This window comes from Acanthopagrus latus, chromosome 16 (assembly GCF_904848185.1).
Source record: "Acanthopagrus latus isolate v.2019 chromosome 16, fAcaLat1.1, whole genome shotgun sequence".
Taxonomy (NCBI): Eukaryota; Metazoa; Chordata; class Actinopteri; order Spariformes; family Sparidae; genus Acanthopagrus; species Acanthopagrus latus.
The window spans coordinates 24,831,468-24,857,427 of record NC_051054.1 but is presented as its reverse complement, the minus strand read 5'-3'; the positions used below and the strand labels follow the sequence as shown (position 1 = coordinate 24,857,427).

At 41.0% G+C, this 25,960-nt stretch overlaps 2 protein-coding genes across 4 annotated transcripts; one reads left to right on the top strand and one right to left on the bottom strand.

The window, feature by feature from the left end:
* The first annotated feature begins 1,245 nt into the window (after positions 1–1,245).
* Positions 1,246–5,285, top strand: LOC119034298. 2 transcript variants are annotated; one of them, XM_037125142.1, is made up of 6 exons: positions 1,246–1,361; positions 1,602–1,729; positions 2,353–2,706; positions 4,106–4,341; positions 4,432–4,616; positions 4,872–5,285. In XM_037125142.1, the coding sequence occupies exons 3-6, from the start codon at positions 2,448–2,450 to the stop codon at positions 5,248–5,250; spliced, it is 1,059 nt and encodes a 352-aa protein (XP_036981037.1). In that variant the 5' UTR covers positions 1,246–1,361; positions 1,602–1,729; positions 2,353–2,447; the 3' UTR covers positions 5,251–5,285. The 2 variants fall into 2 exon arrangements, 1 of the variants encoding a protein (XP_036981037.1); XR_005079529.1 differs by lacking the exon at positions 2,353–2,706 and having other exon boundaries at positions 1,266–1,729; positions 4,872–5,013.
* Positions 5,286–5,880: 595 nt separating this feature from the next.
* On the bottom strand, positions 5,881–9,116 carry LOC119034299 (G2/M phase-specific E3 ubiquitin-protein ligase-like). Of its 2 annotated transcripts, XM_037125145.1 has the most exons (5): positions 8,633–9,116; positions 7,885–7,983; positions 7,579–7,733; positions 6,727–6,965; positions 5,881–6,151 (listed from the first exon to the last, which is right to left on the bottom strand). In XM_037125145.1, the coding sequence occupies exons 2-5, from the start codon at positions 7,963–7,965 to the stop codon at positions 5,901–5,903; spliced, it is 726 nt and encodes a 241-aa protein (XP_036981040.1). In that variant the 5' UTR covers positions 7,966–7,983; positions 8,633–9,116; the 3' UTR covers positions 5,881–5,900. The 2 variants fall into 2 exon arrangements, with proteins under 2 accessions (XP_036981040.1, XP_036981038.1); XM_037125143.1 differs by having other exon boundaries at positions 7,885–9,116.
* Positions 9,117–25,960: the final 16,844 nt, after the last annotated feature.

Genomic DNA, 25,960 nt, shown 5'->3' with positions numbered 1-25,960 from the left:
ACGCTTTTGCAATGGACACACTGGCTTGCTAAGGCTGTGCCTTGTAGTTGCTCCTCTTACTAAAAAGACAGAAAAAGAAAATAATTCAACATCAATTTTTAATATCCACATACAAGCAATGATGCCACCAAGAAACTAATCCACCCTGATAGATGTAGATACTGATAATACTGATGAAGAATATGTTAAGTAAACATTGCCAAAGTAAACCTAAATTATAATAATAATAATAATAATAATAATAATAATAATAATAATAATAATATTAATAATTTTAATGACCGAGTGGTGGATCAAATAAGAAAAATGAAACATTTTGGTAATAGTATTCTCAAAGGAAAATAACACCCAACTTGAATGATTTCTTTGTTCTCAGAGTCCAAGTTTCTCCAGCCTGAACGCTCCCCCAGGCTGTATATTCACTTATTACAACATGTGCCACTGTGGGAACTTATCAAAAAGCCCCTCTGAGCATTCCAGTGGGGGGGTACTTCTAAACAAACCTACAGTACCTGATTTGCACACCCAGAATCTGACCTCAGTGATGTCATCCATCCTCCTCTTCTTCAGTCTGAAGACTGGTGACACCTCATCTCACCTCATCAAGTGTCTGTCCAGTGAGCAAACATTTTGCCATGGCTCAAATAAAGAGTTAAAGAAAAAACATAAATGTCTTATAGGTATAACAGAGATAAAGTGTTAACACTTCCAAGTCAATTAAATGTCAAGATTTTTATGCTCTCACCTTCTTTCAGTTCTCCATTAGCATAACACACCACCGCTTTCCAGAACTGGCAAGTCCACTTGATGAAGGAAAAAAATAATTACCACTGTACATAAGTCAGATGAAATTTTAGGGGATTTTCAGTTTAATTTGAATGAGCGGGTCAATATACAGCAGTGAAATCATAAGGGTCATCCAGTACGGTGTGAAGCGCGAATCCTTGTATCTGGTTTTGGTTTTTGATTCATGTCCTTTTTTTCTATGTTTTGTGTTCTGTGTTTTGGTTTTTCCTTGTCTTGTGTCTCATGTTCTGATTTTTCCATGCCCTCATGTGTCCTTTAAGTTCTCCTGTGTTCTCCCCTCTGGCTGCCTCTGTATGTTGTCTTGTTCCCTCCTGGTCTGTTCCTCTGTGCTCCTCCCCCTCATTATCACACCTGGCTTCCTTCTTCCTCTCTCCTCACCTGTTCCTCGTCATGTCATTAGTGTCTGTGTATTTAGTCTCTGTGTTCCCCTCACTCCTTGTCTGGTCATTGTATTCTGTTTGTTGGATTCTGTCTTCTGGTTTCTGTCCTCGAAATCTCTTGTCCCATGCTCCTGATCCTGTTCATGATCCTGTTCATGCTTCTGTCCTGGTTTGGTATGTTTGATTTGTACTTTGCTTTTTTCTTTTGCACTTTGTTGAAATGTTTTATTTTGCTACTTTGTCTTGCTGTTAAGTTGCTACTTTGCCTGGCTGTTTCAGTTGTTACTTTGCTTTTTGTCCTGTTTTGTCTACCTTGGTGTTCTTGCATTCAGCTTTTGCTTTATTAAAGCTCGCCTTTCGTTCTCCTTATCTTGCCTCCATTAACTGCATTTGGGTCCACCTCCCTCTCCATAGTCTTTCCCCGACCTGACACTTGTAAGCATGAGTGACATAAGACCAATAATGTCTCCTACCATCAACATGAAGATGCCACAGTCATTTCCATACAGCTGTCTTGGAAATCCCTATGATGTAAGAAAAAGGTCAGTTGATGATTTTAGTGTCACAGTAGTGTTTAGTTTACCTGTGCTAAACTCTTAACTAAAAAAGTCGAACCTCTGAACACACGGTTATAAATAGTTAGCTTACGATAGCCACAGAAAAAAGCCAATGCTACCATAATACTTTAGGAGCTAACGCTATAGCCACCGCTGACGTAACTAAATTCAAAATAACAAACAGCCCACACACATTTGTAATATTTAATTTGCGTGCTTTATATTTACACATATTGATAACGATGTGTATTAAAATGGCAAACATATGCAAAACCCGTGCATTCAGAACTTTTTTTGGATAAATAAAATCAGTCACTTACTGTTGTCACGACGGTAATAAAAACCCGAAAACACCCGAGTCCTCGGCGAGATGCTAAAAAAAAATGTTTTTCCGGTCCTGAGACTGGAGGCTGCACCGGAAGCGACTAAAGCAATCTTTTCCGGGTATCGCTTCTATGCCCCCAGCAAGAGTTTTCGCGGTAAAGTCAATGCTCTTCAAATTTGCTCGCCAGTATCGCCAAATTCAATTGATAACAACAATAATAACAGTAATGTGTTCAAACTATGTAACGGGGAAAGAATGAATGAATAGCTTCATTCCTCCACAGCCTTCCAAAATGGCGCTGGTATCCCAGAATTCATTACGCTGTGACGTCAGTTACCTGAAAATCAGGGAGAATTTCACAGAGGTTCAAGGACCAAGATGGCGGACGCCGTCCTGAGACGCATTCGGAGACGATGCACCTTAATTGACAGAGCATATCGCCAAGGATCTGCAGGTCGAAGAGAAGTACACGCTATCGACATCTCCATTGCCAACTTGAGAAGAGTTGAAGACACTGTTAGCGCCGAGGCTATGCGGGATATAGTTCAGAGCCTCACAGATCTCCGATCATTTATCATAGCACCCCTTGCTTCAAATGCACGTGCAGGTTTCCATGCTGCACATCGTTTGCATTCAGGTATGTTTCATTGTTTTGGTATGCATACTTTTAGATCTGATTTTAGTGTAAATGGACTTGAATGTCTTTCTTTATTTGACAAAAAAATGTCTACAGCAGTTAAAAACTTTAAACTTGGATTTGGTTCATTGGCTGTGATGCATTCATGGTCATTCGGAAATTTGAAAATCTAACGATAGTTTGTTCATAGTTTGTAGCTATGATAAATTGGGTCATTTTGGTGATTATTTTATTTATTTTTTTTGTATAATTTTATTTTATTTAAAGTAAGCATGAAATGGATTATGGGGTTCTGTTTTGTAAAACGGCTCTTGCTGAAAATAACAATTTGTCATATTTAGCTTCAAACAATGTTTGAAAAAGTGGTGTGAATTTTTGAAAGTCACTTTTTAGCACATTTACAAATATTTGTTAACTTATATTAATAGTTACATCTAAATATTAAATTTTCCACTTAAATGTTAAATCGAAATACTAAATATGAATCTAAATGTTAATTCAAATGCTAAATATAAATCTTGAGAGGCACTCTAATGGAGTAGGGTAAAGGAGAACCATAAAAACCTGACCTGTTGAAATCAGGCCTGCCTCCGCTCATTATTATGTTTTCAAGGTGTAGTGTAGTAAAATATGATCCGCCGTGAACAAGGTGTATGTTATTTTGAAAATTAACCGGATGTTTTATTTTGTTTTTTGCACATGACTTCTTGTCCCGAGCGATCGGCTCTGTGCGCAATTGATCATTCTTAGAACAGGCCTGAGGGCCGCAGCTGTGATGGTGCCAGAACACAGTGCAGCCGCAGCTGGTGAAAGCACACACTACTGATTAGAAATGAAACGTATCGGCTCCGTTGCCGTGCTGGAGCGGACACACAATGCACACGCATCCAATGGAATTCCGGAGTGATCGTATGTGATACTTTGCATCGGTATGCTTAAAAAGCACCAATTCAATCAGAAACAAAAAACTATGGTACGAAGTCAGGTGAAATTGATCAGCAAAGCCATGAAAAAATGAAAGTATAGAAAAGCACCTTGTGAGATTTTTCAAAAAGTATACCTCTAATCTGATTCTGTCACTTAATAGTTGAAATTTAAAAAATGGTATTGGGTAGTCATGTTTCAAAACGTCCAATGTAATCAGCCATGTTGATTTCATTTCCATTAATAAAACTTAACTGCATGTTGTGTATTCTTTCTCATTTAAGAAGATCGTGTGTGTGAAGATTAATTGTATAATACAAAAATAAAGACAAAATTAATTTAATTTAAAAAACTCACACTTTTGTGTGTTGTTGGTAGTTGCTACAGAAAGACAGGGAAAGTTGTCTGTTTCCACTTTAAGTACTTCAGTAACTATACTGTGACACTTTGTTACTTATTTTATTCCATGTTTTAGGGAGACGAGGGAGACCTGTGCTTGACATTACAAGAGGGCAACTTGAGCTGCTTCTCACTCAAGGCTTCACAGTCAGAGCCATGGCGAGGATGTTGGGCTGTTCCTCCTCATACCTGCATAAAAAAATTAAGTCTTTCCAGATTTCAGCAAGAAAAAGATTCACTCTCATTAGTGATGCTAACCTAGAGGAGCATGTCAGGAGACTCCACAACCAGTTTCCAAGATCAGGCTCAGAAGTAAGCATACTACATATTCCCCTATAGTTTTTATCAATTTTTAGATACAAAATGTACTTTATCTTATGTTGAATTATCAACTCCATTCAGATGATGAGGGCGTACCTGCATGCTGAGGGGATTGTACTACCAAGAAGAAGAGTTCGAGAGACCCTTAACCGCATTGATCCAGTTGCTGCAGCCCAGAGATGGAGCCAGACTGTGGCTAGGAGAACATACCATGTGCCATTTCCTAATAGTTTATGGCACATAGATGGCCATATGCGTCTCATTCGGTAATTATGCATCAGCTGTTGTATTTTTTCTGTACTGGTAAAGAAGTATTAGGGAGCCATATTAAATTGGTAGTACAGACTCAAGTTCACTGTGTATGTGTACAGGTGTTGTTCAGCTTTGTTGTCTGTCATCACATTCACTTTACACATTTTTATTGCCAATGTTTTTCACAAATATTTTGAGTAGTTATGAATCTATTGGTGCAAAGGAAATGGAGTAATGCATTATTCCATTTTATCTGTAATGTTTTGCAGGTGGGGTTTTGTGACACATGCTGGTATTGATGGCAACACCAGACTAATAACTTACATCAGCTGCAGCACAGACAACAAAGCTTTGACAGTGCTGACTTATTTTGTCCGGGCCACCTGTCTGTACGGGTTACCCTCCAGAGTCAGATCGGACCACGGAGGGGAGAACACTCTGGTTGCTCTTTTAATGAACCTTCTGCAGGGACAAGCAAGGCACATTACAGGCCGCTCAGTACACAATCAATGTATAGAACGTCTCTGGAGAGATGTTTTCCAGCAGGTTGTGCACTACTTCTACAAATTGTTCTATTCATTTGAAGATGAGCAAATACTGAACCCAGAAGACAACACTCACAAAATGGCACTACAGGTAGTTTTATAAACCAGAGATCCAATTTATTCAGACGTGCTTGGAACAACCACAGAATCAGATCTGCGAACAACCGTACACCAACACAAATGTGGATGGACGGAATGCTGTCCAACAGTGAGCAGAGTCAACAGCTCTCAACAACGTCTTTGGAGATGACCCATACAGTGAGGAAAGTCTGGAAGCTGCCTTGGCAAGACATGGCATACAGCTCACCCAGTTACAAGCAAACGATGAAGACCTTGAACGAAGAGTGAGGGGGTCACAACCACCTAACAACCTGACCTCTGAACAGCAGCGGCTGCTGCAAAATGTGATAGATGGAGCAGCAGACCTAAAGGAAGGGTATATGGTGTGTACAAGAGAAATTCAAAACTTTGGTCAAGGAGCATAATGCAACCACACAAACCTTCAGACTATGGATGCAACAAGGGCTGCAACTACTGAACAAAGGCAATCAGTTTCCCAACATTTTTGTAGATGACCTGTAAGGTCAAGACAATCTGGAAGTTGGCTTGGCAAGATATGTGTTACAGCTCACCCACTTGCATGCAAACACTGAAGATCTTGAACGAACAGTGTCATAACCACTCAATAACCTGCATGCTTCACATCAGTCATACCATCATTATCTATGATTGCTGCATTCCTAATGTTGCGAACTAAACCTTTCCAAATCCCAATGAGTCTCTTGTGGCCTGCAAAAGCATCTCGTGCAGTTTGTCCTCCTCTGTGATACCTCTTGGTAGGTAAAGGCACATTGCACAGGTAGATGCGTAGGGCAAACGGCGCTGGCCTGCTTCCTGTTCATAGAAGTCAATGCAGGGCTTCCTGGGAAAGCCGAGGGCAGGGACTTCATCCGCTCCAGTGATAAAAATCAGAAGATCTTCAAATCTCAGTTCAGTCACTTTGTCTGCCAACAAAGAAGTACATCTAAGTCAACATTTGCATTCATTTCTAAAATCAAATCTCTAACTATCCAAGATGTGAAGCATGCAAATGTAACAGATGACATCAACATTTCTATGTTCCCCTTGTTCTAATGGCTTTGGCTACATTGGCATGAGATAACTAACTGTCCTAAATAAGTACAACATTCACAATAACACATCGAAGTATTTGCGTTCTGTAAATTTTGTAAGATGACATATTGTTTGGCAAGTGCAAAATTGAATTGTATTGTAATCGAAAAGTTATTTTCATTATCGATTAATCTGCCTACTAAAGTTCAGAAAATAGAAAGACATGTCCAAGGTGAGATCTTGTTTTGTCTGTCCAAAACCCAAAGATATTCAATTTAAGGTGATATAAAACAGAAAAGGCTGATCTCCATTGCAGGAAATCTGTCATTTTTGCATGAAAAATTATCTTAAAGATGAATTGATTATCAGAATACCGGGTGATTATTTTTCTGTCAATCAACGAATGACTAGTCAAAATCTTGTTTCAGCTGTAATAATTAAAGCTCCAACAAGGAATGAAATGTACCTTCAATCATATTAAGAACCATCTCCCAGCTGAAGATGGTGTCCTCCTCTGCCTCATGGTGGTTGGATCCTCTTCTGCTGTAGTTGTAACTGAAGATGGCCTTGAAGGCTGCCTTTGACAGAGGTTCCTGCATGTTGGTGAACAAAGGCAGGAAGGCAATCCAGTTGTCCATGACCAGATCCCACAGCTTCCCATATGCATTCATTCCATCTGTGAACTGGTGTATCATCTTGGCAGTTCTATAGACCAACAAAGATCAAACATGTCCGTTACTGTGCAGAAGTTTGGAGGTCTTTTGTAAATTAAATATTTTGGGGGGGAGAAACTAAATAATTGGATGATCAAAAATTATGATAATGTCACAATTTATTCTTACTTTATGCAATGACAGTATCTTAATTATAAATTCACAAGAGCTTGCCAATTGTAGCAGCCATGAGCAGGAAAGAAAGAGAAGAGAAAGCCCAGACAATTACAGCTGTCTCTAGTTTGGCAAACTAATCCTCAGCTGGAAGCTTCTCTTTTTTTCCTGGTAATTTGTAACATTATCATTATTATTTATGATCAATTTGATGCTACTTTGGGGAATAAAATTATACATCTCTGTCCGATACAAACAAATATATAAACACTTCACCATTCCAAACTTTGTTAGCCTGTCAAAATTCCTTGAAGATACAATATAATGCACATGTTTTTACACTAAAATGTAAATTACTAGATACAGATTACGTTTGATATTTTCCATATTTACATTTTCAAGCTAATAATGTCTTAGCATAGAAAGTCATGTTTTCATATTGACAGTGTTTTGTAGTAGTTACAACTGTAAGGCTTATTTCATCTGTTTACCTGAGAAAGATATAGTGCTTCACTACATATGCATAGATTTTCGGCATGTCTTTCACTGTAGCATTAAATATGCCTGGGATGCCACACTCAGCAATCCAGTCCCCCAAGTCTTGCTGGAGTGCAGTCAGGTCCTCTGCAGTCTTGCACTGCTGGATCTTAGAGAGAGATCTGAATGAGAACAATGTAGCTTTCCCTGTTATGGTTTACTATAAATTAAATGCTATTTCATGCTTTTGTCAACTTTGACCAGAAGTAATACATTTTTTGTTCAAAATCCCAATAAATATTAACATGATTATTAAGTACTTGTTTGACTTTGCTTTGCACATCTGGGTCAGGCAGCACATGCCAGTCGAACTGTTCCAGTTGCGGATCCTGGCCACACATCAGCTGGAAGATGACAGACTTGGGCAGAAAATAGGACTCAGATGCAGAATGGGTGAAAGTACAATCAAATTTTATTAATCTGATTTTACTCTTCTCCAGGATAAATGAGAACAAAACAACTATGAAAATTCTTAGAAGACAAACAGGACAAACAACAAGAAACATAGACGAACAAAAAGCGCTCCCGAAGGAGGAATCTACTCTATTCTAGAAAATTCAGGGATATAGAAAAACTACAAAATAAATCTCTCCAAAGAGGAACAACAGGCTATGAAAAGTATCTGCTCTGTGCTATCAAAATTTAAATCAACAAAAAATCACTCACAACGAGGATAAAGAAGAGACTATGAAAATTCAAACTACAAACTCAAAATTCCTGACCAGAAAAAATTACAAAGAAAACTCACTCTCCTCGAGAGGTAAAATGCAGAATAATAAAACAAGAAATATACTTAACACAACGAGGTTCTTGACTGTGGTTCAAGGCTTTAGTACGCGACATGAAAGACGAAATACTTAGGCGACGCAGACAGGGGAAGACAGAGACTTTATACACATGAGGAAGGGGAACACAGGTGGAAACAATCAGGAATCAGGGATGACGTCAGACCAGGGACACAGGAGGAAGGGCAAGTGACCTGAAACGAGAGGAGAGTTACCAGCTTACTTTCTTTTACCAGCTTGACCTGGCTGACATGGAATGTGGGATGCACATGTAGGGACCGAGGCAGACGTAGACGAACTGCTGCAGGTCCAATTTTCCTGGTGACTGGGAATGGACCTACAAAACGGGGAGCCAGTTTCTTAGATGACACGTTGAGTTTGAGGTCCTTAGCTGATAACCAAACCTTTTGCCCGGGCTGGTAATCAGGAGCTGGGCGTCTTCTCCGATTTGCATACTTCTTCACCCGATCTCCCTGCCTTATGAGAACCTGTCTGGCAGCTGCCCAGATGCGTCGACATCGTTGGATCATGGCATAAGCTGAGGGTACCGCGACTTCCTTCTCATTGTCTGGAAAGAGAGGTGGTGAATAACCGAAAGCACAGTGAAATGGAGAGAGACCAGTAGCTGAAGTGGGTAGTGAATTATGGGCATACTCAACCCAGACCAGGTGTTTGCTCCATGTCGAGGGGTTCTGGTGGACCACGCAACGGAGGCCGGTTTCCAATTGTTGATTCAATCGTTCGGTCTGGCCGTTTGCCTCTGGATGGTACCCTGATGTCAGGCTCGCTGTGGCACCAATCAGTTTGCAGAATTCCCTCCAGAATTTGGATACAAACTGGGGCCCCCGGTCCGAAACAATGTCCTTTGGGAATCCGTGGACTCGAAAAACTTGGGTCATCATGACCTCCGCCGTTTCTTTAGCTGATGGCAGTTTCGGTAGTGCAATGAAATGTACCATTTTAGTGAATCGGTCCACCACTGTGAGTACGGTGGTGTTTCCTTGAGATACCGGGAGCCCAGTGACGAAGTCCAGTGAAATGTCCGACCATGTCCTGGATGGGATGGGTAGTGGTTGCAAGAGTCCTGCTCGAGCCTTGGATGAAGATTTGTTGTGAGCACAGACCGAACACGCCTCTATGTACTCCCGGACCTCTGACTCCATTGCCGGCCACCAGAATCTCCGAGAGATGACGTACATGGTTCGTTTGACTCCCGAATGGCATGAAAGCAGCGAGGTGTGAGCCCAATGAATCACCTGTGATCGTAGTTCTGCGGGTACAAATAGACGATTGTCTGGGCAACCACGAGGCGATGGGGCTCCACCATTAGCGTGCTTTACCTCATTTTCTATAGGCCAAGTCACCGCTCCTACCACACAGTTCAGTGGCAGGATAGGTTCGGTTTGCTTGGCCCTCGGCTCGGGATCGAAGAGTCTGGAAAGCACATCGGGTTTTATGTTTTTGGATCCCGGCCTGTAAGACAAAGTAAAAGAGAAGCGGTTAAAGAACAGCGCCCACCTGGCCTGGCGAGAATTTAATCTTTTGGCCTTCCTAATAAATTCCAGATTTTTATGATCTGTCCAGACAATGAAAGGTATCTCGGCACCCTCTAGCCAATGTCTCCATTCCTCCAACGCTAATTTCACTGCTAGCAGTTCCCGATTGCCCACATCGTAATTCCGCTCTGCTGCAGATAGTCGTCGGGACAGGAACGCGCATGGGTGCATCTTACCATCCTTCTCAGACCTTTGGGACAATACTGCTCCTACTCCATCATTCGAGGCATCTACCTCCACCACGAATTGTCTCTGAGGGTCCGGCAAGGTGAGGATAGGAGCTGTGGTGAAGCGGCATTTCAGTTCCTGGAAAGCCTTCTCAGCCGCCGGATTCCAAGCAAACGGAACCTGGGTGGAGGTAAGAGCATGGAGAGGAGCAGCTGTTGCGCTGAAACCTCTGACAAACCGCCTGTAAAAGTTAGCAAAACCAAGGAATTGCTGCACCTTTTTGCGGCTGTCTGGGGTAGGCCATTCGGCTACAGCGCTAACTTTAGCCGGATCCATCTGTACTCTTCCAGGGGCTACAATGAAGCCCAGGAATGAGACAGTCTCGGCATGGAAAACACTTTTTTCTGCTTTGACGTACAGATCATGTTGAAGCAACCTTTCTAGGACTTGGGCTACATGATTCTGATGCGTGACAAGATCGGGTGAGTATATCAGGATGTCATCCAAGTAAACGTAGACGAGCGGTCAAGGAAGTCAAGGAAGTCAAGGAAGTCTCTGAGTACGTCATTTATCATGGCTTGGAAAACAGCCGGTGCGTTGGTCAGTCCGAAAGGCATTACACAATATTCTTAGTGTCCGCTCGGGGTGTTGAATCCTGTCTTCCACTCGTCTCCCTCCCGGATTCTGATCAAATGATAGGCGTTACGAAGATCTAATTTGGTGAATATTTTGGCTTGCTGCAACTGGTCAAATACAGATGTCATCAGAGGAAGTGGGTATCGATTTTTAACAGTTATATCGTTCAATGGGCTGTAGTCAATGCATGGACGAAGCGAGTCGTCCTTCTTATCCACGAAAAAGAAGCCGGCTCCCGCCGGTGAAGATGAGGGGCGAATGAGTCCGGCTTTCAGTGATGCAGTGATGTATTCATTCATGGCCTTCCTCTCAGGTCCGGATATGGAATAAAGCCGCCCCTTCGGAATGGTGGATCCAGGGATCAGCTCAATGGCGCAGTCATATGGGCGGTGAGGAGGTAGAGACAATGCTTTTGCTTTGTTAAAAACTTCTTTTAGATGGTGGTAACAGCTTGGAACGGCGGTCAGGTCCGGATACTCTGACTCTGGAACAGGATTGGTGGAGAATAAGTTTATTTCTGCAACCAGTTCTGAAATGCAGTGTTCGGTGCATTCCTCCCCCCACCCTCTGATCTGGCCACTTTTCCAGTCTATGTGGGGATTATGCAGAAAAAGCCAAGGCTGACCCAGAATCAGAGAGTGAGAGGTGGAGGTGAATAAATGAAATTGCATATACTCATGATGGTGACCAATGGACAGCTTAACTGGGTTGCTTTTGTGCGTGATGGCAAAAATATCTGCTCCGTTCAAAGATCGTGCACGAATAGGTCTGGCTAGGGGCTGGCAGTCAATATGTAACTTCTTGGCTAGGTTATAGTCCATTAAACTTTCATCCGCTCCGGAATCAATCATAACATTCATGTCAAGATGGGAATTAATTGTGACCGGAGTGAGTACACGAACAGTCGATTTAGCAACCTGGTTAGAACTCACCGCCTGGATCCGTTTGACTGGGCATGAGCTGACGAGATGACCAATTTCTCCGCAATAGTAGCATCTACCCTCCTGACGTCTTTTCAGCCGTTCCTCCGAGGATAAGCGAGCTCGTCCCAGTTGCATGGGCTCTTCTTCGGAGCGTAGAGAAGACTTTTCCGGAGACACTCGGTGCGGTGCCGGCCATCTTGATTCCTTAGGGGCAGTTTGGGATTCCCGGTCGCCCCGTTTACCTTCACGGTGTCTTCGGAGTTGCGTGCGTCGATTGTCCAGGCGAATGGCGAGTGCGATGAGTGCATCCAGATCGGTGGGTAAATCCAAAGGAACGAGCAGATCTTGAATTTCAATCGATAACCCTTTTAGGAAGGTATCATAAAGAGCGGCATCGTTCCATCCACTTTCAGCAGCTAAGGTACGGAAATGAATGGCATAGTCACAAACCGAGTCTTTACCTTGCTTTAATGTGCTGAGCTCTCCCGGATAGGTGAGAGATCATAAACACCACCTTAGCTCTGTCAGTCAAAAAGGCTTGTGGCGTTAATTCGAAATGGATAGAACAGTCTATCAGAAATGATTGACATAGTCTAGGCTCACCGGCGTACTTAGTGGGAGACGCTAGTTTGCAAGGAACTCCTCCTGTTGTCGCTTGTACTTCCGGGGTGGCTGGAGGAGGCGGAGTCGGAGTGGCGGCGCTTTGTCGACAGAGCTGTCCCAGCATTTCCTGAATCTGTGATGAGAGTTGCCCCATGTTAACAGCCATGGCGGTCTGGAACTCCTCCTGGCGAGTGAGACAAGCTTCCTGGATCCGCAACAGTTCTGAGAGTCGCCCCGCTTCTGCTGAGTCCATCGCTGGCCTAAGTATACTGACAGACTTGGGCAGAAAATAGGACTCAGATGCAGAATGGGTGAAAGTACAATCAAATTTTATTAATCTGATTTTACTCTTCTCCAGGATAAATGAGAACAAAACAACTATGAAAATTCTTAGAAGACAAACAGGACAAACAACAAGAAACATAGACGAACAAAAAGCGCTCCCGAAGGAGGAATCTACTCTATTCTAGAAAATTCAGGGATATAGAAAAACTACAAAATAAATCTCTCCAAAGAGGAACAACAGGCTATGAAAAGTATCTGCTCTGTGCTATCAAAATTTAAATCAACAAAAAATCACTCACAACGAGGATAAAGAAAAGACTATGAAAATTCAAACTACAAACTCAAAATTCCTGACCAGAAAAAATTACAAAGAAAACTCACTCTCCTCGAGAGGTAAAATGCAGAATAATAAAACAAGAAATATACTTAACACAACGAGGTTCTTGACTGTGGTTCAAGGCTTTAGTACGCGACATGAAAGACGAAATACTTAGGCGACGCAGACAGGGGAAGACAGAGACTTTATACACATGAGGAAGGGGAACACAGGTGGAAACAATCAGGAATCAGGGATGACGTCAGACCAGGGACACAGGAGGAAGGGCAAGTGACCTGAAACGAGAGGAGAGTTACTTTCAAAATAAAACAGGAAGTTCACAAGACAGATCCCAAGACAAGACAACCTCACCGCGATGTGACAGAAGAGGCTGGGATCCAGGGCTCTGATGCATGGACCTCCATGCGCAATTGACCATGTAATAAGGTTGCCACCTTTGAAGTATTTGCGCTGCTCTAATGCTGCTTGGTCATAAGAAAGAAAGACCTGGCTGGCCTTTCCCTCGAAGATGCCAAGAGAGGTCTGTAGTTCCATCATCAAGAGTCTAGAACAAATCAACAGAAAAGACAATTTGTATTACTATGCTGTTCACCAGAAAAAAAATCAGTTATACAACATGTCATAAATTACTTGCGTTATTCAGACCTGAAAAACTCTCGCTGTGGTCCCCCCATATCATCTGCATCTTCTCCTACAAACTCTATGTGTGGCAAATGAGTCCAGGAAAACGTGGCCCTGGAGATGGCCTTAACAGCACTCTCCAGAAGCTTTCTCCTCCTGATGCAAATGATGGATATCTGGTCGTCAGAAATGTGTTCCTCTTTAAAAGTCCTTATAATTGTGCAAAGATCCACTTCTTCCTAAAGGATACAAAATGTATAAAGAACATCATTAAATATCCAATAAATTTCATTTAGAGTATGTGAAATGCATAATCATGAACAATTCTTGACAAAAATATTCTCCCAGTGTTCTTCACTGAAGCAAAAATGAAAACCTACCAATGGAAGAACGTCATTTTCTAAAGAAGCATCACACATGTCGTCCTCCTCTCCATCGTCAGAATCATCAATCATAAAGTCATTGTCAGGAACCCTAAAAAAACAGATTTATTTGTTTTTACGTTAAGTTTTAAATATAACATGTCAAACTATTTTGAATATAAACTATTAGTGCAGTGCCCGTAACAAAAATGTATTCCTACAAAAAAGTGGGAAGTTAAGTAGCTTTTTCATGGAGGGTCAAATGAGGCTGTGTTTGAAGGTGGGACGTCAGGGATATTTAGGTTTGTTGTGAAATCCGATATTCCAGGGTATAATTGGCTGTTTTTGACTATTTTTGATTTTGCCATCATATTTCACCTTAAAAAATATTAACTTGGTGTCATTATTTTCAGCACAACGTCACATGTGACTGTATATTTATTTTTGTATTTTGACATACTGTATTAACACAATGGACCTAAAATCACCAAAAAAACATAAAAACCGAGTAGAAAAGTTAGATTTCTTTACTGTGAAAACCACAAATATGTTTAACAAACCATTTTTTTTAACTTATAATGCAAATATAAATTGTTGTTTGTTAAATTTGTCCATACATTTGAAAAATTTATAAAGTTATATGTAACTGTTTACATTTAAATGCAGGCAATGCTGAATGAAGAGCTGCACTGCCTGCTCCACATTCAGCTTCTCCTCACTGTTCTGACTCATTAAACAAAAAAACGACTCCACTACACCAAACACTACATAACACACTAACTATACACTTCAAACACGCTAAATGTCACAAATCTCTCAACTCTCAATGTCATCCGCCTACATCCCTCCCACAACTTCCTGTTCCTCGACAACCAAACTTGCTGCTTGGACACTTTTGTGACAAAAGCCCGTTTTTACCGTTTCTCCCTGCACCAGACACAAAGCAAACGTGTTGGCAATGTTCGCGAAAAAAGCGTGGCGGACATTATTTACCCTAAGTCCAGTTTTGGAAGCCCGGTCCAGCTCGTGCTGCTGCAGATATAAATCTGCTTGTTTCTAAAGGCGGGGGGTCGCGGTGGGCTCTGCAGTGATTGGCTCTGGTGCGCACGTGGCTACCGTGTGCAGTGATTGGCTCTGGTGCCCACGTGACTGTGGTGGCTCAGGAGGACAACTCTCGTGGAATTTGTAAAGCATTTATGAAACAATTTATTAACGGTATCATTGCAGTCCAAACAAATGCAAAATTGAACACCCTTGAACCACGCAGCAGCTATGTTGAAACTCTCAGGTCAGTCTGATCCTGATCCGCAGAGATATTTGAGGAATACACACACACAGAGACAGACAGACAGAGATTCCTTGCTTTTATAGAGAGATTTTTGCATAAAACTAGTACTGCACTGGGATTAGTCTACTGATGTATTCTGACATTCAGTGTAAAGTCGATGTAATTGTTGAGTATTGAGACTGTTTATGGGTATAAAAAGTGGTGTCACAAATTCCTGCTCTTTGTAAACCCCAAAAATACCTGTTAAGTGGTTCCAAACGTGATCTTCTGTAGAAGACCTTAAAAATACAAATGTTGCATGAGATGATTATGTTTAAATATAACAATATTTACGAAACATACTCAATACTACATTACAAAAACACACAACTTAATGTCATGCTTAACTTTACCTCTGGGGTGCCTGCATTCAGCCACTGTGCAGAATCCAAACTTGCCTCCTGTTGATTGACAAGAGATACCATTTAAATCCAGCTGTCTTTTACTGAGTTTAGCTTTTAAATTGAAAGGATGACTTTTTAATTAAGATTACTCCACATTAAGATTTTTCTTTCCTCTTCACTTCAGTCTGAGTGATCAAAAGTACATACTAAAATGCATTATTGTTTTATAACTTACGAGTGACGGGTTCAAGTCTGTCACTGGTGATCTGAGATCAGTGTCCATCATTGAAGAGAGGTAAGTGGCAGTGAGAGGAGAGGACTGGGGACTTGCATGAAGACTGTTTGGTGTAGGTGTGCACTGGGGGACAGCAGGTGAGGGCAGAACTGTGCAGGCTGATGATGCACCTGATTGGGAGGGACCTGACAAAATAGCTGGGGGGGCAGTGGGTGAGGGTGAAGCTCTGATGGCTGTCGGTGAGGCAATGGGTGTGCCTATCAGTGATGTGGATGATGAAAAAGCAGGTGGAGACTGTGGAACAGTCTCACATCCATCTGATGTAGATGTTTCTGGGAGGGCACAAGTCCTTTCAGCTTCTGAAATCTGGATGAAAAAAACAAACTGCCTGAATTGTAACTGTTATCCATGTGGTAATATTCAAAAGGAGTGTTGGCCCAAAATAACAACAAAAACTCACCTCCAATGGCAGTGTGATGCTGGTCTGGGGAATAATATACATCCGGCTTCTGCCAACTGCTGCTCTCAGCTCATTCACTGTATTTGCCTGAATTTTAGCCAGAACCTTCGACTTATTAGCTCTTGCAAGATAAAATCCAATGACATTTAGGCTAACCGTGGGAAAGCTTTGGCAGATGTAATTATTAAATTCTGGAAGAGTCCAAGACATTTGTACGTAACATCTGTCTGAGACATTCCCTGGCACATCATAACTCGGGATCCCTGGAAAATAATAAGAAAAAAAGGTGTTATCAAGATACTGACCTAATCATTTATTCAAATTTTACTGACAAGTAAGCTGAGAAAAAAGCTTTATTGTGCCTTTAAAGGCCATGACCAACATACATTGCTGTACTGGTAATGTATTAATCATACAATGTCAATATTTGTGCAACATGTAACATGTTACCTCATGAAAAAAACACAGACTTTTGGATTACACCATGTTGTCTTGACCAAATTAGGATGAATCCTGCTCACTACACGTGTTCAGATCGGTCAAATAGTTGATTTTACAAGGAACGTTGTGTTTAAGCCTTTGATTTCTCCCTGTTGTCCCATGCAGGCTGCAGCCCCTCCCCTCTCCTCTTGCTGCTGTCACTCACTGCTGAAGCCTACAGAGTGTAGTCGTTTTTAAAGAGCCTCTCCGCATTATCTCCGGAGCGGTGGTTCGGCAATTCTCCGCCGATGGTGATTCACACAGAGCGAAGCATCTCCGCCTTCACGTGTGTAATTCACACAGAAAGCCGGTGCTGCGGTTCTTAAAGAGGCGTGACGGTACATGTCATGTTGATGACGTCGGTGTTTCCCCAGGTGTTCCCCTGTTAATGTAAACCCGACAGTTTATAATCATATAGATGCTGTTATAATGTGTAGTGATTGAGATCCTGACCCATCTGGAAAGTGACGGAGTTAAAGTACGCGCTAAATTACATAATTATACATAATTACCATCAGTAAACAGGACGCTGTCTGACGTTGCTCTGTGGGACATTTCTCTGTATTTAGCTGAGTGAAGACCTGTGCAGTTATCAGACTGTCAGACCGACGCGCCCTCGCTCCGTACCTCCGGCTTATCCGTTCACACTGGGACGGCTCACCAATAACGCAGCCCTGATACTACCTCCAGAGGCGGATCAGCGCCGGAGCCAAATTTCCCCCCTCTCCACATCTAAAACTTTCACACAGAGGCAGGTGCGGAGAATTGGCGCAGGATCCCCGCATGCAAACGGCAGTGTGAAAGAGGCTTGTGTCTCATTCTCACTTAAAGAGTCAGTACAGGAGAGGCCACACTATGCAGATGGGCAGAGAGCAGAGTGTTCATCTCTATTGTCTTATAAGGCATGTGTATGTTAACATAGGCCAGTGTTAATTTTGACAGCAAATTATGATTTAGTCTTAGTCTTTTGAATAACACACCATTTAGTTTTAGTCATATTTTAGTCATCTGAAATCTTTCAGTCTTAGCCTAGTTTTAGTCGACTAAATATCATAAGAGTTTTAGTCTTAGTCTAGTCTTAAGCCTTTTAGTCGTAGTATAGTCTTAGTGAGTGGTAAATCTCTCTCCCTCTCAATTAATTTCAATTCAAATGGCTTTATTGACATGAGGTAACACTGTACATATTGCCAAAGCAAGGGTTTGGAAATAATAAATAACAACAATAAAGGAAAACTATATTTACGACAAATTACTTATAATCTATACTGTTGGTAATACTGTAACTATGATTGACTCATATCATATTAACAATCAATTAATCTCAGTCAATAAGTAATTGATAACAATGAATCAATCAGTTTATTTCAACTTAAAATCTCTCTCTCTCTCTCTGTAAATGTCGCTTCAATTTGGTGGATGTCAATTATTCTTTTTCGTCCTGGACCTAGCTCTGACATTTCTGTTCTTCATGAGGCATGCCGTTGCACTCGGACCGGGTGCACTGCAAACTGTTAACGCTAGCAACTAAATATCATGTAAACAACCTAACTCTTGTAAAAACGTCCACAAAACTGTGTGAAGTTCTGCAAACTCGTCTTTGTTCTCCTTCTGTGTACATGCTGCTGCCTGTTTAGCTTGCTGTGGCTTTTTAGAATGGCTCTGCTGTAATCTGCATCGATCAACCCACCCCTCAAGAGATTTGCTCTGATTGGATCTCTTCTCCATTCATCCCACCATAACATTTTCGTCTAGTTTTTATTCGTTGACTAAAGTGTCAGTTATATTTCGTCACAGTCTTTGTCATTATATCTGACTTTTTATTTAGTTTTCATTCAGTTTTCGTCCGTGAAAAAGGTTTGTTGATGAATATTTTTCGTCATAGTCATCGTCAACCAAATTAACACTGACATAGGCATGATATTGTAGTGAGGAAATGTGGGGGGATGGTTGTAATCTTCCTGTGGACAGTTATTGGGGGGGATTTATGATGTGCCTGACAGAACTTTCACCTGCGTTAGGAGGCGGAGTTATCAGGTGGGACTAAAAGAGCTTGTGTAGTTTGTCTTGTTTTCCACATTGCACACAGTGGCATACAGATATAGACAAACGTTGTGTCCAACACTTGCAAATAAACAGTAATGTTGATGGATGTACATTTTCTATGTGAATAAATTCATAAAACTCAAAGGCATGCTCACATTCAAAACAATACAGTGTGCACATTACCCAAGCCTTTTCTGGTTAGTTTAGAGCATTCTCCACTGGGTGGAAGGGTCACTTGATCAGCATTTGGCAACAGGAAGAGCTTTACTCTCCAACGTGCAGTTGTCCGACTTTCAGGTTGTTGTGTTCCTGTACAAAAACAGAATGCAGACATTACATATTGTCATGCAACTGGGTCAGTGGCTCCTCCTCCAAAAAAAACAGCAGGATTTTTTATTTCACAGTTACTTCACTTATTACAGTATGACTAGGAGGGAGAAAATTTGCGCAGTGGTTTGCTTTGGAGGGGACTAGAAGCATTTTCTAAAACATACAGAAGCACATCGCCAATTATTATGCAGAATGAGCCCGCTCACTGCTGCTCACTGTCTCCCGTTCTACAACACATTCATTATGCACACATGCACTGTCCCTTTCCCACAAGAGCTTCACGACTCTTATAACACACTTCTTTGTCAAACTGGAACGTTTCTTGTACCTAATGATCACAACTGTGTCAAAAGAAGTGATGACAGTTCATTGTGTAATCAGGCATGACATTTCTGTGGCAATACTGACATTTATGCTACAACTAGTCGGACTATTTTTCTTTCCGATGTTAGATATGTGTTTTCTATGTCTAAAATCCTTTATCAAGCCTACACATTTATTAAGATATGTTTTCCAATTATCCCTTTGATTCTGCATTATAATACTGTTAAGTGTCCAACATTATGACTAACAAACCCAGTCCCTTTTGAATAAATGTAAAGCGTCTTTTGGTGGATTCCCTTTTGTCAGACAGAGGTGATTAGAGTAGCCAAAAATTGTACTCAAGTAAGAGTACTGTTACTTTAGGACAGAGTCCTCAACGAGCCTGAAAATTACAACCCGACCCGACCCAGCCCGCGGGTTTTCAGGTCTGGGCATACCGCCACTTTCCCCCCAATCCCTATCCATTTTGGCACGACCCAACTCTGCTTGGAGTGAAAAAAAAAAAAAACTAGAAACACACACGATCATTTTGAAAGCCCCGAGCGAGTTAAAAGTGAGGGGGAATGAAATTAACTCAGTATACTTTGTTTTACATTTAGCTGCTAATGCTAATTTGAGAATCCCAAAGACAGTTAGCCAACTTTGACTTACCTGACAACCGACCAGCTCTTCTTCGTCTCCGAAATGCGTTTCTTGTATCAGTCAGCAAGTTTTCATCCCTGTGCATTGCCAGTTCTCTTCTTGCAATATCCAATGCATTCCAAACACGATTAATAACTTGGGTAAAGCTACTTTCCGTTGAAGATTCATGCGAACTCTCGCTCATGTCGCCAGAGCCACCTCCTGTTTTGATACGGATCAATGCACCAGACACAGGCTACCGAAGTTACGTCCTGTTGCTGACACCTTGTGGTTAGATTTGATTTGATTTGTAACGTTATATGTGACAAGTGATATGACAGGCATAATAGTCTCTAATTTATATTGATTAATACCTCAACATTGTTCGTAAAATTCTGACAGTGTTTTCTGAAAACTCCATTGGATATTTGTTGTACATGTCCCCAGCTACTTCTGCGGAAAATGTCCAGTTATTTTATAGGATCAATTTCTAACAATCTGATGCTGAAATCATACGCAGTTCACAATGTATGGCTACAGAGGCAGATTTTAAAAACTCATTTATAGCTCGTTATTTTTTATGTCAAAGTTGAACTGTATATACACATTGTATATGTGTGTGTGTATATATACGTATGTATACATGTGATGGGCCTCATCTGAGTTTGCGAGGTACACTTGAATGCACCATGAACCTCTCACATACTCACATGCTTTAACGTACGAAGCGATGTAGACGGGCACTAGATTTTGGAGTGTAGAAAACGTGACCGCAGTGGGCTAGGCTGGAGAGTCTGACTGTTTATAATTTCATTCGTTTTTGCACTGTATACTTTATGTGCTTACTCTTTTACTTGTCTGAGTTAAATTCATGTTAAGAGCAAGACAAGTTAAGAGGTTAAAAACGTGTATATTTCATGGTGATGTAATAATATTTGTCTTAAAAAGATAATTGAAATAATTTAGAATATGTAAAAAAAAAAAAAAGTACACTAGACACGGGTTACTGTGGTCCTGAAATTGGTGTTCATGCCAAATATGTGTATTTTGTATTCGCTGTGTTAACAATTTAGAAAAAACTCCTTATACAAGAGAAGGCGAGAGCTGCGTGTGCGAGTCATTCAGAAAGAGAATTTGCTCAGCAGTGCCTAGATGTGAGCATACTGTTGGATACAGTCAACTCTTAGAGCAGTGTTCACACTGTATAGCACAGTAGTGAATCATTCTTTAGACCAAACAGCCTACATTAAGAAATTTCGGATGTAAGTTTGCTGTCAGAGCTGCTAAGAAACTGACAGCAGAGTTGGATCAGAAGGACATGCAGGTTTGACCATGAGTTGAGTGAATGATAATGAAGGTACAGCATACACTGCTAACTGAAATGTGGTCCATTGAAGGGTGTCCAATAGCGACTTTATTTGATCCATTATTATTATTTATATTATTGTTATATTATTTTATATATTATTATTATTATTATTTTGTCCATTATTTTTATGCTACACAATCAACACATGCCCCTTCTTCTATACAGGTAGGCCGATATGTGGTTCAGAAATGAAAAGTTAATACATGCTGCCTTTAACTAGGTTGCAAATAAAATCATAGACATCAAATACCAAGTGAAATTAAGAGTGTGAAATACATCTGTATCAATACCCTGGAAAAAATCCAGCAGTTGACAAAGAAACAAACCAGCCATACATTTATGTAGTCATACTGCCATCTATTGGTAGAGAGTCAGCTTGACCGACCAAGGTACGTTTCTATCTTTTAACTTATTTTTCATGACCTCAAGTCGGATATCAAGGATATCACGGATATCAAGGTGATATCCGTGATATCAAGGACATCAAGGATATCACGGATATCACTGATATCACAGATATCAAGGATATCACATATATCACAGATATCACAGATATCAAGGATATCAAGGATATCACAGATATCACAGATATCAAGGATATCACAGATATCAAGGATATCAAGGATATCACTGATATCACAGATATCAAGGATATCACAGATATCAAGGATATCAAGGATATCACAGATATCAAGGATATCACAGATATCAAGGATATCTCGGATATCACTGATATCACAGATATCAAGGATATCACAGATATCAAGGATATCAAGGATATCACAGATATCAAGGATATCACAGATATCACAGATATCACAGATATCAAGGATATCTCGGATATCACTGATATCACAGATATCAAGGATATCACAGATATCACAGATATCACAGATATCAAGGATATCACGGATATCACGGATATCACTGATATCACAGATATCACGGATATCACTGATATCAAGGACACCACTAGTACTGCTAGGGGGGGACCAAAGTGATGACAATAACTATTACAATAATAATTCTGGGCATATCTTAGCCACTTAATCATCTATCTATCTATCTATCTATCTATCTATCTATCTATCTATCTATCTATCTATCTTAGCTCTGAATATTTTACTTCCTACAAGTGGAGATAAAATTGATATTGATTTGTAAGTAATATAATGTATATAATAAACATGAATAAACAAACAATACTTAAGAAACATAAACAAATAAATGACCTAATTAATAAGCCTTTTAATATTAGAAATGCATTCAGTTAATTTTCATTTTATAATAATACAAAACAAGTTGACACATCTTCCGAAATGACACTCTGGTATTCAGAGCGGCCCCTTTAAGGCCTCAAGCACACAGTTTGAACATTCACCAATCAAAATCCATGTCCCACCTTCCTCATTTGCATGCAGTCCACTAGTACTACTAGTGGCGGCATCTTGCAACTTACATGTACACAAGTAATGGCTAGAATGTCCACTAGTAACACTAGTGAGGCTATTATGATTTTACTAGTACTACTAGTAAAAGCCAAACTGCCCACTAGTAGTACTGGTACGGCATTTGTGACCTTACTAGTACAACTAGTGTGGGCCAGAATGTCTACTAGTACTACTAGTAACAGCCAAAATGGCTACTAGTAGCACTAGTGAGACATTCATGATCTTACTAGTACTACTAGCAGGGGGCAACATGTCTGCTAGTACTACTAGTGACAGCCAAAATGTCTGCTAGTAGCACTAGTAAGGGCCAAGATGTGAACTAGTAGCACTAGTAAGTGGCAAAATATCCACTGGTAGCACTAGTGGGGGGATTTTGCACCTTACTAGTAGTACTAGTAGCATAAAAAATGCTCACTAGTGTTACTAGTGACAGATAATTTTTTCTTACTAGTGTAACTAGTAGAAGAAAGTTTGTCTTACTAGTGAGCCTCTGAACCGCACATGTAAGTAGTTTGGCTGCACTAGTATGACACAATACACTACTAGTGCGCAACTAGCGCGCTACTAGGATGCAATTGCACACTACTAGTGCATGACTTCATGCGACTTACAAGACATTTCTGTAACATGTAAGACATTTCTGCGCACTAGTAGGACAAATGTGGCATACTAGTAGGACAACTACGTCTTACTAGTGAAGCAAAACTGTGCACTAGTCGACAACTGTGCGTTACTAGTACTACTAGTCCCCCACTAGTGCTACTAGTGGATATTTTGCCACTTACTAGTGCTACTAGTATACATTTTGGCCCTTACTAGTGCTACTAGTAGACATTTTGGCTGTTACCAGCAGTACTAGTAGACATGTTGCCCTCTACTAGCAGTAGTAGTAAGACAATAAATGTCTCACTAGTGCTACTAGTAGACATTTTGGCTGTTACTAGTAGTACTAGTAGACATTCTGGCCCACACTAGTTGTACTAGTAAGGTCACAAATACTGTACTAGTACTACTAGTGGACAGTTTGGTACATACTAGTTAACAAGTAAGCTGCGGCATGAATCCACTAGTGTCACTAGTTGCATTTCGTCAGGCAAACATGTAGTACTAGTGTGCAAAATGCAAATGAAGCAGGTGGGATAATGACAAAATTCTGTGTCTTGATTTGTCGGCACTACTTATTTTGAATTAGAGAGCCAATAGGAAGCCTCAATGCATGCTTATTTCCCACCTTTCCATTAGCATCTTGTGCAACTAGTGTTACTAGTAAGCATTTTGGCTTCTACTAGTTCAACTAGTGAGCATTTTCCCCTTACTAGTAGTACTAGTATGGTCCAAAATATCCCAACTAGTGCTACTAGTGGTTGCTGTGGCTCTTACTAGTGGTACTAGTAGACAATTTGGTAGTACTAGTGAGGTAAAAAACACCTTACTAGTAGTACTAGTAGGCCCATTGGACCTCACTAGTGGTACCAGTGATGCCAAAAGAGACGTACTAGTATTACTAGTAGACATTTTGACCCTTACTAGTAGTACTAGTGAGATCAAAAACATCTTACTAGTGCAACTAGTGGACATTTTGGCTCTTACTAGTGCTACTAGTGGGCATTCTTGCTGTTACTAGTAGTACTAGTAAGGTAGAATATACCTTACTAGTACTACTAGTGGACATTTTTGTACTTACTAGTGGTACTAGTGAGGTAAAAAATGCCTTACTAGTGCTACTAGTGGACATTTTGGTGCTACTAGTAGGGTCCAAAAGGCTACTAGTGAGTGACACATGCCTACTAGTAGGGCCTAGTTGTGTTACTAGTGCAGCACAGTAGTTTACTAGTAGGGTTTGATTGCGCACTAGTAGGCCAAAAGTGGCACTAGTAGTGGAAAAAACGTTACTGGTAAGACACAGTCGTTCTACTAGTGCGCCCTAGTAGTTCTACTAGTGCGCCAAATTGTCTTACTAGTGAGGACAAAAAGCTTACTAGTACATGAACCTTAAGATTGATATCAAGGATATTGAATAAATGCTCAAACGGCTTTCCATACAGATCTACTGGGAGACTTGCCTCCCTACCAAACATCAGATAGTAGGGAGAGTACCCTGTTGCATCGCTTTCTGTACTGTTATATGCATGCACTAATGAAGCCACATGTTGACTCCATGACCTTTTACTCTCTTGACCCTAGGCTAGCATGGAGAGCAATGTACGGTTAAACCGTTCAGGCTGCGGGGATGATACAGGGTTGTTCTAGATTTCCGTATGCCCAAGGTTGTCAGGAGCTCTCTTATCAACCTGGATTCAAAATCCCTACCCTGGTCAGAATGAATCCTTGCCGGCAGTCCATAGTGCACAAAATATTTCTCAACTAGTATCTTGGCTACTGTCAATGCTTTCTGATTTTTAGCTGGAAAATCTTGAGCATATCTAGTGAAGTGGTCAGTCACAATCAATACATTACTGATGCCTTTGGAATCAGGCTCCATTGACAGAAAGTCAATATACACCAAATCCATAGGATCACTGCTGACGATGTGATGCTAAGGAGCAACTTTCTTGCAAGGTGTTTTGTGAGTCACGCACCATCCGCAATTTTTGACATAGTCCTCTACGTCGTTGAGCATTTTGGGCCAGTAAAACCTAGCTCGAAGGAGGTCAGTGACCCTCTCAACACCTAGATGGCGCATGTCATCATGTAAAGCATACAAAACCTTTCCACAAAATTCACCAGGTAGCACGAGCGGTAGTGTCTCGTCACCAGATTTCTTGCCAACTCGACAAAGAAGTCCATCTCTCATCACCAGTCTGCCTGACTCCCTCTTAAGCAACTGCATCTCAGGGCTCATGTCTTTGCGGCTAGGCCAAACTCCATTTTTCACAGCCTCAATCACTGGCTCAAGGACATTATCTCTCCTCTGGGTCTCCATCAAATCAGCCTTGGAGAACTGCTCCTGAGAACTGAGGTGTAACTGAGACGGAAAGGCATATACATCAGGGATACATGCTGGTGGTGCACCTAACTGTTCGACATACCTTGGAGACTCATCAGAAGTTTCACCAACCTGCACCCACCAACATAC

Excerpts from the sequence above, each read along its gene's own strand:
- LOC119034298 (XM_037125142.1), top strand. The coding sequence starts at position 2,448 with ATGGCGGACGCCGTCCTGAGACGCATTCGGAGACGATGCACCTTAATT. Across the intron at positions 4,342-4,431 it reads TTCCAAGATCAGGCTCAGAA|ATGATGAGGGCGTACCTGCA; the intron begins GTAAGCATACTA and ends AACTCCATTCAG. Across the intron at positions 4,617-4,871 it reads GGCCATATGCGTCTCATTCG|GTGGGGTTTTGTGACACATG; the intron begins GTAATTATGCAT and ends AATGTTTTGCAG.
- LOC119034299 (XM_037125143.1), bottom strand. The coding sequence starts at position 8,130 with ATGTTTCTTGTTGTTTGTCCTGTTTGTCTTCTAAGAATTTTCATAGTT. Across the intron at positions 7,734-7,884 it reads TGCAAAGCAAAGTCAAACAA|ATCCAGCAGTGCAAGACTGC; the intron begins GTACTTAATAAT and ends TCTCTCTCTAAG. Across the intron at positions 6,966-7,578 it reads AAGCACTATATCTTTCTCAG|AACTGCCAAGATGATACACC; the intron begins GTAAACAGATGA and ends GTTGGTCTATAG.